Source organism: Gracilinanus agilis, chromosome 1 (assembly GCF_016433145.1).
Source record: "Gracilinanus agilis isolate LMUSP501 chromosome 1, AgileGrace, whole genome shotgun sequence".
Classification (NCBI taxonomy): Eukaryota; Metazoa; Chordata; class Mammalia; order Didelphimorphia; family Didelphidae; genus Gracilinanus; species Gracilinanus agilis.
Window position 1 is genome coordinate 525,525,012 of NC_058130.1, and position 12,461 is coordinate 525,537,472.

The 12,461-nt window shown below is 37.3% G+C and overlaps 1 protein-coding gene across 1 annotated transcript in view; it reads right to left on the bottom strand.

Annotated features, from left to right (window-relative positions):
• DTNA (dystrobrevin alpha) overlaps positions 1-12,461 on the bottom strand; it is a 458,249-nt gene that overhangs the window by 22,418 nt on the left and 423,370 nt on the right. The window contains exons 19-20 of the mRNA XM_044666412.1: positions 7,362-7,521; positions 5,343-5,432 (exon numbers count right to left, since the gene is read on the bottom strand). Of these exons, the coding sequence (XP_044522347.1) occupies positions 5,343-5,432; positions 7,362-7,521 (250 nt within the window). The remainder of the gene's footprint in view (positions 1-5,342; positions 5,433-7,361; positions 7,522-12,461) is intronic.

The window sequence follows — 12,461 nt, forward strand, 5'->3', positions numbered from 1 at the left end:
TCAAATTTGAGTATTTACTTATATTATAATTAACCACATTAATCATATTGTTATAATATATAGCATATAAATACATAATACTTTACATTATAATTATAATTAAATAATATAACATTTTATACAATAATTGCAATTAACTACATAATTTACATTGTTATATAGGCATCAGAATATTAAAAAACTTTTTTCTTGATAAATTAAACTTTAAACAAAGAAGACTACAAAAGCAACTTATTTTAGAATCTGGATTTATCAATAATAATGTTTAGAACAGGTGAGAAAAATTAGAAAGACCAAGCTGAAATTGTTTATTCTTGGTAAGTTGATATTCTCACCATAACTGAAAACAATTCATGTTACATGAAGAGTGAGAAACAGAGGAAAAGGAAGGAGGCAGTTTGTTAGAGGGGAAAGGGAACTGTACTTGGAGTCAGAGGAGTCGAGTCTGAATCCTGACTCTATTCCTGGTGATCTGTGTGACATTGGGGAAGTCCCTTAATTTCTTCTTGAATCATTTCTCCCATCTTTAAAAATGTTAGAACCAATAGCCTCTGAAGTCTCTTCCACTTAAATATATGATCTTGTGACAAAATTCTGGCTCTAGAGAATTTGCCTTGAATGACATAAATTTAGAAAATTAAAGCTGACTGTTACATTTACAAGGACCATATAAATCAAGATATACATATATCTATATATCTATATATCTTCCTCTTGTATTTTTCAAAGGAAGCGTCTTTATTGTTTAAGAGTTTTAATATTTCAAAGGAAATTTACCTGAATCAAGACTATTTTATCTCTTAGAAGTATAGTAGATATTGGTATCTAATTCTACCCTAAACTAGGAACTAGCAAGTGACTTGAGGCAAATATTTAATCTTTCTGTTTTCCAGTTTGCTCTTTGTAAAATGGGGGTAACCCTTATACTCCTTTATCCATAGGGTTGCTGAAAGGATAAAGTGGGATCCCAGTAAATTATAATGTATGTTTGAATAATTATTGTTATCTACACTTGCAAAACAATTTCAATTCAGTAAAAACAAAACAAAAAACATGGATTGATTGAACTAGATGGTCCACATCAAGGTCCTTTCAATCTAACATTCCAGAATGTGACTAACACTGGTTGAATATTATATAGATCCTATAAGATAGAACTAGGAGCTAAAAGATGTTTTATTTTATTTTTTGCATGTTGATACAATTTTTAATAATCATTTTCTGATATTTTGTAATCCATGTTCTCTCTCTCTCTCCTTCCTTCCCTCTCCTTCCCTCCCTGAGATGGAAGAAGATATGATATAGGTTGTATATGAGAGCAACAAGATACTGCAGAGAGTTAGACTGAGGCTTGATAAAAGGAAATTTCATAGTAAAGAGACAGGGATGGGGTACCTTAGGAAGTACTGAGTTCTGTCCCTTTTTAGGCAAATACTGGATGAACACTTGAATATTTTGAAAATGGGATTTTATATCCATTTAAAGATTGGATTTTGGATTTTCTCTAGGCAGATGACTCTCAAATCTCTATTTCTAGCCTCATCCATTCTATTGAGTAGAAGTCATACTGCTTGCTAGACTGCTAGATGTTCCATTGGCATGTTAAACTTAAAATAGTGAACTCTAGATCTGCCATCTCCACTCTCTTCTTCCTGACTTCCCTATTTTTGTTTATCTTTGTCCTCTTTGTCACCTAGGTTCAAAAATCTTGCTGTCACATCTGACTTCTTCACCTTCTGTTATTCAATCAATTACCAAGCGTTATGACTTTTTACTCTACAATATCATTTGAATCATGTCTTCTCTATTCTTGCCATCTTAGTTAAGGCCCTCATTATTTCTAAAATGGACTATAGTCTCCTAAATGGCAGCTTCTAGTATCTAATTATTTTTGTCCATTTTTGTCCTTTGTTTTTTAAAAAAATGCTTACCTTCCATCTTGGCATGCATTCATGCATGTATTGGTTCCAAGGCAGAAGAGTGGTAAGGGCTAGGCAATGAGGTTAAGTGACTTGCCCAGGGTCACACAATTAGGAAGGGTCTGAGGCCATATTTAAACTCAGGACTTCCTATCTATAGACCTGGCTCTCAATCCACTGAGCCATCTAGCTACTCTCTATCCTTCATTTTTGAAGAGGACCAGTGACATCACAGGGTGAAGGCCTGTTTGTGAGTGTGAACTGGATTTAAGTGAGGCAGAGTTGCATAAAGTTGTCAGCCTCACTCTCTCTCTTCCAGAGTCATCAAAGTCCAATGATAAGACAAAAGACAAGATGACTGCCAATGATCCAGGATGCAGTGGATGACCTTGGCCTCTTCGCTGTCTCACCAAGTTCTAAGTGCTCCGTAGCACCTCCTTGAGCTACCTTCATGGCCATTGGAACAAATTATTCTCATCAGACCATTTCTCTAGGGGAGTCTTCACACGCTTAGAATAGATATCCTCCTAAATTACTGACAGGTTTGAATTTTGTCAGTTACCCTCAATCTGGTTTAGTCCATCTGTCAAGCTGGTTTACCATGAAGTAGTCACTGAATATGCTATAGCTTCTTGGTGGCATAGGTCATCTTGCTGGAGTTCAAATCTTATTTCAGACACTCTCTATCTAAGTATTCTTGGGCAAATCATTTAACCTTTCTCAGCCTCTTTTTCACCATCTATAAAATGGGGATAATTATAGCATCTACTCCCCAGGGTTGTTGTGAGGAACTATGAGATCTGATTTATAAAGTACTCTGCAAACCTTAAAGCACAATATAAGTGCTGAGTTATTATTATTTTCCCTTAGTTACTTGGTAAAGCTCTTAAAAAACAACAACTATATTTCAGATGAACTAGTCTCTATGAGGAAGGAAAGGATCATAACTCATTTATCTTTGTATCGCTAATTGCAATTAACAGTACCTTATCGGTTTGTGTTCAATGCTTTTTGAATGCATGAGAATCTTTTGAAAAGAGGATGTAAATAATTCTTTGTTGTAAGGCAGTGATGACAAACCTTTTAGAGCCTGAGTGCCCAAAGTGTACCCTCATACCACATGTGAGCTGTCCCTTTACTCCCAGATAGGGGAGGGAGGAAGTACTCCCACTGGGTTGCTGGGCAAAGGGGTGGGTAATGTGAGAAATTTCCTTAGGTGTGGTGGAGAAGGGGAAGGAAGCGGCCCCCTCTGGCATGAGTGCTATAGGTTCACCAACATGATTATAAGAGATGGCTCTCTGGGAAGGGGAGAAATACATGGGGACATCTAGGCAATGTAAAAAACATGGATATCAATTAAAATATTTATCTAATAAAGACATTGCATGGAAAAAAACAGAAAATAAGCTGAGAAAAACATCAAGGAAGGACTGAAGTTTAAGAGTGTACCTCTACTCACCAGAAAACAGAACCTACCTATAATTAGATAGGAAAAATGAATAAACAACAAAAAAAGCACCTAACTTTAAAGAATTTTATGGAGACAAAGAGCAAGTTACAGACACAGAAGATGACAGTGAAAGCAAAGCAAACACATACAAAGTCCAAAAGAAAAATATGGATTGGACACAGATTCTGGAAGAGCTCAAAAAAGACTTCAAAAACCAATTAAGAGAGGTAGAGGAAAAGTGGGGAAGAGAAATGAAAGTGATTCAAGAAGACTGGAAAGTGGTGCAAGGAGAAATGAAAACAATGCAAGAAGAAATGAGCCAATTGAAAAAGAAGAACCAAAAACTGACAGAGGAAAATCAGGCCTTAAAAATTAGAATTTACCATCTAGAAACCAATGATTTCTATATTGGCTCCTAGTTGGAAGAGTGGTAAGGGTGGACAATGGTGGTCAAGTGACCTGCCCAGGGCCACACAGCTGGGAAGTGTCTGAGGCCAGATTTGAGCCTAGGACCTCCTCTAGGCCTGACTCTCAATCCACTGAGCTACCCAGCTGCCCCCTAGAAACCAATGATTTAATGAGAAACCAAGAAACAATAAAGCAGAATCAAAGGAATGAAATAAAAACAGAGGGAAACATGAAATATCTTATTGAAAAAAAACAACTGACCTAGAGAATAGATCTAGGAGAGACAATTTGAGAATTATTGGACTACCTGAAAGCCATGATCAAGAAAAAACCTTGGACCTCATATTATAAGAAATTATCGAAGAAAACTTCCCAGAGATCCTCAAACAAGAAAATAAGATTGAAATTGAAAGAATTCACAGATCACCTCCAGAAAGAAATCCTTAAATGACAACTTCCAGGAATGTAATAACTAAATTCAAGAGCCACCAATCTAAGGAGAAAATCCTTCAAGCAGCCAGAAACAATTCAAATACCATGGAGCTGCAATCAGGATCACACAGAACCTAACGGATTCTACATTAAGGATTGTAAAGCATGGAATATGATATTCAGGAAGGCAAAAGATTTGGGTTTACAAAGCAGAGTCACTTATCCAGCAAAACTGAGTATATTCTTTCAGGGGAAAAAATGGATATTCAATTAGATAGAAGATTTCCAAGCATTCCTGAGGAATAAGTCAGAGACAGATCTAAACAAAAAATTTGAAGTCCAAACACGAGACACAGGAGAAGGCCAAAAAGCATAACATAAACTCATCTAGAGACCTGAATCTTTTGCTACATAGACACTGCTGGGTTACCTCATACACTCCCCTTAACTTCAAAAAGAGGCAATTACTGTGTAGTGGAGGAAGAGAGACCTAAAAATGGACTTCCTTTAGACTATAACTTGACACTAGGTCAAGAAAATGCATGGAAAGTGTCACAGAAATGTGAAGCATTATTTTCAGCTTTGTAAATGAAAGCTGTGGAGCAGACTCATGTTGATCTTTAAAAGTCCTTGGTTCACCTCCAATCTCCTCCAACATATTCCAAAGAACTACTGATATGAAAATGTCAAGGTAAAGAACCCTGGGCCAAGTCAAAATATTACTAAATTATAGACATTTTGAAAAAGAAAATAATAAGATTAAACAGATGGATATGAGACACTGATCTACATTACTAAGAGGACAAAAGAACAGTTCATTTTTTACTACTATAAGTACTTTTGGTAATGATTTTTTAAAGGTCTCAGCAACAGTTTTGCAATTTACAATTTTAAAGAATTTTCTGGGGTCTTTTAGAGGGAAAATAACTTGCCTAGGATCACTTATCCAGTATGTGAGAGGCAAGACTTCACCTCATGTCTATCTATATCCAAGGCCACAGTTGGACTTTGCCTCCTATAAATAAGACTTTTTTTTCAGAAACAAATGGTCATTTATTCAATTAGAAAATGTTTGGACAAATTAGTGCATTTAAAACCTTGTTCTAAACCACACTTAGCATTTGGAGTCTTACCAGAGTTTAACTCCTTCACCAGAGAGGACATGGTATTGGTGATGGAGTCTGCTGCCACAAGCAAGTCATTCCTTAAATTTCTCCTTGTACCTTAAGTAGAAAAACAGAATACAAAGCACATGATTTTTCATCTATTCTCAAATTATGTTTTTTTCAAACAAACAACTCTCTACCCCAAAAGAGCTAGTAAAATTAATAGATTCTGCCATGTTGAAGGAATAGACACTACAAAAAGAAGGCCAGTACTAGGCCTTTTAGGAGGCTGAGTCTTAAATTTATTATAAAATATAATTCTTTCTATCACTGGAAGTCTGGAGATTATTAATTGCACTACAACTCACAATTGTTAGCTAAAGTTAATAAGCACGGCTAAGCTGGGTGAGGAGTGCTTTAAATTTCTGTAAAAATAAGACTCTGGAGAAGATGAAGAGAAGATAATTTTCTCTTAATTCAAAACCCAGTTTGATGAAATCTTTATCACAAAATCTTTATATTTGGTTTTGTGTTAAGAGGCATGCAATTATGTTAGGGCTCTGCTCTTTGTTTCCAACAGTGACTGCTTTCATATTTTCCATCCTTTAAAAAAGAGCTAAGAATTCATCAGGATGTCTCTGTCATAGTCATCCTCATATAAATTTCTGAAGAAAGAGAAATGGCTATTTCTGAGGTTCACTGATATCATGACTTCTTCTTTAAGAAAATTCTGTGAGAAGAGGGAATACCTTAGGCGTCTTCATATTTCCATAAGCTTCTACTTGCCTTTCTCAGGAGTCCTAGCCCCATATTCCCCTGTGCATAAAACAATTAAATCTACCATGCTATTTGCAAAATGAATTACCTCAGTCTTTAGTTGGTTATCAGCTAAAAGGGGATGGGAAGACCATAATAAATGAAGAGGCATTGTGAGATCCTCAAATAGATTGTTCTCGTCCCCCAGAAAGTTTACTGGGGAAGATGGATAGGAAAGTGAACTGTTTTCCAACCCCTTAATAAAAAAAATCCCAAAGGTCATTGGGAATATCTTTGAATAAGAATGGAGGGAGTAAGGCACTTCCCTTATTTCCTTGAAAGTCTGTGAACCTCTTCTACATGGGTACCTTCATCCTTCCCTTCTAATGCCTTTCCTTCCAGATGACCTTAATTATATGTATTTTCTATTTTTGCAAGTTGTCTCTCCCATTAGAATGTGAGTTCTTGAAGGCAAGGCATGTATTTTTGCTTTTCTTTGTACAGCCAGAGCTTAGAGTTTAGCACATAGAAAATGACGGTTGGTGATTGACTGACTGAATGCTACTGGCTTGACATACTGTGTTTTATCAAAGTGTTTGAGTAATCAAAAATATCCATCATACCAGTGCTGGTGAAGTATTGGCACGCATGCCATGTTGGTACTGGGGGATCTGCCCCATTCCCCATTTTCCCAGCTCCCGAGGACATCTTTTGAATGCTCCATCCCTCTGTCTAGCCACCCAAATCGAGCACTTCTTCCCCCTGTCTCTGGGGTAAAATGCTGGGGAGTTGGGAGGGTTGGAGGGAGAAAGGGGACCTCACAGGAAGCTTGAAGTTGCAGTTTGAACACAGGAACTTAAACACTGTTGCCAGTGCTGCACAATACCTTCAAAATATGTCTGCTTGTGGAGGATGTAGGGGAAAAGAAGGAATATCTACAGTTAATTTAGGGCTATTTAATTTATTTTACAAGAAATTAGACTTTGTTACAGCATGTTGCAAAGCTATCATAAATTTAGACCAATGGTTTTTAATCTGGGTTTCATGAACTTGGCTTTAAAATATATTTTGAACACTACATTTCAATGTAATAGATTTCCTTGGTAATTCTATGTGTTCTGTTTCATGCATTTAAAAACATCATCCCAAGAAGGGGTCCACAGGCTTCAACTAACTTTCAAAGCAGCCAGTGATTCAAAAAAATCCAGAACCTCTGGATTAGACAATATAATAGCATATAAGTGACTAGACATCCATGGGTCCAAGGAAGATCCAAAATAAGTCACTTACTTTGAGCAAAGGCTTCTTGTACATCTCCTCCTACCCCTGTCAGAGAGTCCTGAGGTGTATGAGTTGGGGTAGAGCAAGCAGACGCTGATCTGATGGGCATAGGAATAGGTCTGCTTATTGTGTGACTTGGAGAAGAACGTGGAGAGCCTGCCCCTTGAGTCTGGAAAGACAATACAAGTTTTTGATTTATTTTTACATTAAAAGGACATGCGACATCTCTAATTCCCCTGTCATTTCCTGAAAATAACAAAAATCATTAGGCAGAGAGGCAGAATGGTATAATATATAATGGTATGACACTGGATTTGGAGTCAGAAAGATCTGGGTTCAAATCCCAACTTGAACATTTACTAGTTCTGTGATGCTGGGCAAGTCATGTTATTTCTGTTTCCTTTTCTTTAATTGTAAAATAAAACTATTAGGGGAGCTTGGTGGCTCAGAAAATAGTGAGTTATGCCTGGAGATAGATGGTAGGTCCTGGGTTCAAAGTTGACCTCAGAAACTTCCTAGCTGTATGACCCTGGACAAGTCACTTAACCTCAACTGTCCAGCCCTTACCACACTTCTGCCTTGGAACTAATACTTAGTCTTGATTCTAAAAGAGGAGGTAAGGGTTTAAAAAACAACTATTACAACATTTGATGGCCTCTAAATCCCTTCCAGTTCTGAATCTTATGGCATGTCAAATGCCTAATTTACTCATTTTGAAGCAATAAGAAGAAAATAAAACATTATATATCCTTTGTGGTTGGAACCAAAATATTTTATCTATGAAATGAAATAGTTATCTGCTCTATTCTCATTTAAGAGTTTGTTAAAACTTAAAATGCCATGGAAATTGCCTTCTATGTATCTAGAGATGGCTTAGTTCAGTGAGAAAGGATAGGAGCTCTTTAGTCAAAGGATGTGGATTCAAATCCTGCCTCTGATGTTACCTGTGTGACTTGGGCAACTCACTTAACTTCAATGGACTCAGTTTTCTCCCCTGTAAAACAAGGCAGTTGGACAAGATGACCTTGGAGGCCCTTTTTAACTTTGATCCTTTGATTCCATGATTATTTGGGATTCGATGTTTAAATTGTGAAATGAAATCAGGAAAGCTTGCTTCTTAATCTCTGGTTTAATTATTGAACACTGCTCCTTGGAAAAAATTGTTTCTATTCTCCTTTCCCTCGACACACAAAAAGTAGAAGGAAGGAGCCAACTTTCCTTGCATTTAGTAGGTACTGGCTAGCCAAAAAGAGTTTTCTCCCCAGAGGATGATGATTTTTTTTCTGTCTCAACAACACAAGAAGCCCTCTGTTAAGACTTGGCTTGTCCAGATCAAATTGCTTGACAGCTCCAGGATGCGGGAGGGATGGGAGAGAGGGAGACAATTTGCATCATATAACTTCTGAAAACTTACATGGAAATTTGTTATTATATGTAATTGGTAAAAAAAAAGACTGGTTGTGAGCTGCATGAGTAGAGGAAATAGGGTGCTTGAAGGACTGATATAAGAAGGATAGGTAATAAGAAAATAGGTAAAAGAAAGAATTCGGAGATGATCACATCTTGAGCATAAAATGATTAAAACAGAATGACAAAGCTTAAATGGCATAATGAGAATGTTGGGAAACATTTTGCTTGTTTTAAGTAACAAATGAACAAAGCCAGTCAGTCATACCTGGATAACAAATATGCAAAAGGTCCCCCAAGTATCAAAATTAGATTACAATAGATTAGGTGTTGGCATAAATTTCCAGCAAAGAGCAATGTGGATATTTCCTATTTTGAGAGTTATTTATGCCAATATTCACGTATTCATTATCAACCTGTTCAAGCTCTCAATCCTGGAGATGCTCATTTCAATTTTTGGTATGGATTCAGCTGCCTGCAGCCACAATATGGAACATCAGTCTTGTAGAATGCCAAGCTATTAGCTCCCCAGAGTTCATCAATTCATATAAAAAGGTCACCTATACATTGAGTAAAAACAGAAAAAAAAGAAACCCCAAAACAGCAAAGAACAAGGCAGTTAGCCCCTATAGGGTAAACTAGGTTTCCATTCATTTCAGAAGATCTGGTAAAATTCTGTCTACTCAGAAGAAAGGATACTTTGTACAGTTTAAAAGCCTTATATTGGCCTTCCTTGGTCCACACAAGGGACCCTATATGCCAAATAGGGCTCAATTTGTTGTTATGATGGCCCCAAAGAAATGAGTCATTGCCAGTGACTAGGGCTTTCTGCCATTAAGGCTACACTATAGTCACCCCCCACCCCACAATAGCAGATGGTCTTTTGGGAGATATTGAGTATACTTTCATTCTTTTAAAATGCCCCCTTTCTTTATCACCTTCTTGGGGGTCTTATAACATAATATGAGAGTTTCAATGCATTTGATTACACTAGTCTAGCTACGGATTTTAAATACAATGTGAAAGTATATAAATATTTTCAATCTGGGGACTTCCATCCCTTAATCTACCCTGTAAATATTTCCTAAGTACATACTTTTCTTCTCTTCCTTTTCCTCTTCCTGCTCTGCTTCTTCCTCTACTTACTCTGCTTCCCCTTCTTTTTCTCTTCCTCCTTTTCTAATGAGAAAACAGAGGAGCAGAAATAAAGTGATCGCTTTGAACATTAGCCAATGCTTAACACTGGTTGTAGAGTTAAGAGGAAAAGGTTTTAGAGAAGGATGACTATTACCTGGCATGTACCTTTCCCCTCCACATATATTTTGGCTAAAGTTACTAATCTATTTAAATGGATGTTCAGATTCTTAATCATCTGACCACCATGAACTTGTACCTAGAGGAGCTTGGGAGGGTAGCAAATGCTTCTGAGGAATTCATAGTATATCAGTAAATAATGCTGTCTCTATCCTTGGCCATATATGTTTCAGGATAGCCCCATGAACAACAGTTAGTTTTGAATCTATTCTTGGATTCCATTCACTTCATCATGAAGCCAATGCTTTGTTGTAGGCAAGAAATTAAGGGAAGGAACTTCTTGGATAGAATCAGAAAGGAAGTCTAGTAGAATGTCCTGAGGGAAAGCAATCTCCTCTTCATTCCAGACAGTAGAATCATCTACTAACTTTGGGAAGCAGATCCATCAATATATGGAAGACCTTATTTCAGAACAGTAGCAAGTAAATGGATCTTTCTGCTCTCCCAAACTCTCTAGGGCAAAATAACGTGGCAGAGGGGTGATTATGAGTTTCCCTTCATTCAAGGGGAGGTCCTGAAGCACCTTTTCCTTTCTACTCCTTCCTTCTGTTTTCTAGCATATTCCTAATGCCCTTATGATGATCTCTGTCTATCCAAAGCCCCCACTGTTCTGGACAATTCAGGCCTTAGTTTCATTCTTAATATCCTAAACCCCAAGTTACTTTTTTCTATCTTCCTCTTCCTCTTGATCAAAATTCCCATTTTTAATTAGTATCTCAAATAGGTGCTAATAGGAAAACAATTGGTTTATTGAAAGCAATGATTGCCCACCTGACTGATCACTTACCTCCCTTAGCTATCCCAGGAATACTTGAATTTTTAAAGAATCTTAATGACCAATGTATTGATATAATTTCAGGAACTGCAGGGGAGAGGATGTTTTGTTTTCCTTCTTAAGGTATTTATAGCACTCTGATAGAAAAACAAGATGGCAGAACCACAACCACCTGGGTCCCTCTGGATTACTGGTGCAAATTTAGGATTTCTTGTGGAGGGGGGAGGAGGTTTAGGAAGAAGAGAGGATAGAGTCTTCTGTCCTTTTCTGTAATCTTATTGTCTTGAAAATCATCACAACAGCTAACATTTATGTAGTACTTTAAGATTTGCAAAGCATTTTTACATGTATTATCTCATTCAATTCTCACAGCAACTCTTGGAGATAGGTACTATTATTGTCCCCATTTTAGAGCAAGAAATCAAGCTGAGAGAGGTTAAGTGACTTGCCCAGAGTAACATGGCTCTTAAGGCTGTCACAGGAATGGAACTCAGGTGAACTCTACCAACTGTCTTCAGGAATATTTTCTGAACTCTTTGAATGAGGCATCCTCCAGCTCCCTCTCTAGTTCGAACTCCTTCTTTATTCCTCTGTTCTATTAGGGACTGGATTGTAGTATATGAATCAAATTTCTGCTTTCCCAGGTACAGATATAAGAGAACAGCCAGAGACCATTCATGGAACCTGAACCTAGAAAGTCATCATATATCCTACTAAGTGAACACCGGTAGACCAAGAGTTTTATTGCTTGGTATCATAGCCATCCAAATAGCCTCTGGAACCCACCTCCTGAAGACTCTTGGTTCCATTCTCAACTACTCACTAAACTTGTTTTTGTATTATTTGGGTTTTCCCCAGAACATGGTTACTATGCACCAGGTCTCCTATCTGGTTACTACTTCCCTCAGGAATAAGAGAAATGCCATTCTATTAATAAGCACCAAAATCCTCCCTTCCAGGGAAGAGAATGGCCATTATATCAGGCCATCAGCCTGGTCTCCTGCAGTTAGCTGAAGTGTGGTAACCAATCTTTCAGCTCCCAGCACTTGTTCATCTGAACTGCCTAAGAACTTGAGAGAACAAAGTATGAGACCCCATGGAAGATGACTTCCTACCCAAACTCTTTCTTTAATGATTAACAAAACTCCTCTGGTCATATCCTCCCCATCACAGTCTAATCCTCTGTCTATTATCATTCAGATTTCATTGTCTGGCCCCTTTATCCTATGCCTTATTCATTCATTTGCCTTAAATCAGCTGAAGAAAATCATAAAACCATGTTAAAATTTATGTTATATAATCTGACTAGGACCTCACTGCTGCAAGGCAATCCATTTATACTTACCTCTCTTAACAATTATCTATCCCACTCATCATAACAGCTTTTCCAAATCTTTTTTCCCTCCTCAAATCTCCCATGATGCTCTTTTCCCAACCTCTTACCTGAGAACTTTGCCTTATATTTCACTGAAATAATATTTTCCAATAGCTTCTTCTTCTCTTCTCCTCCTAATCTCACATCACTCAGATGCCTTCTCCCACTATCTCATTCATCTCTGTCTTCCATGAAGATTTGGCTCATCTGCTTGCCAGGGCAAACTCCTTTACTGGCA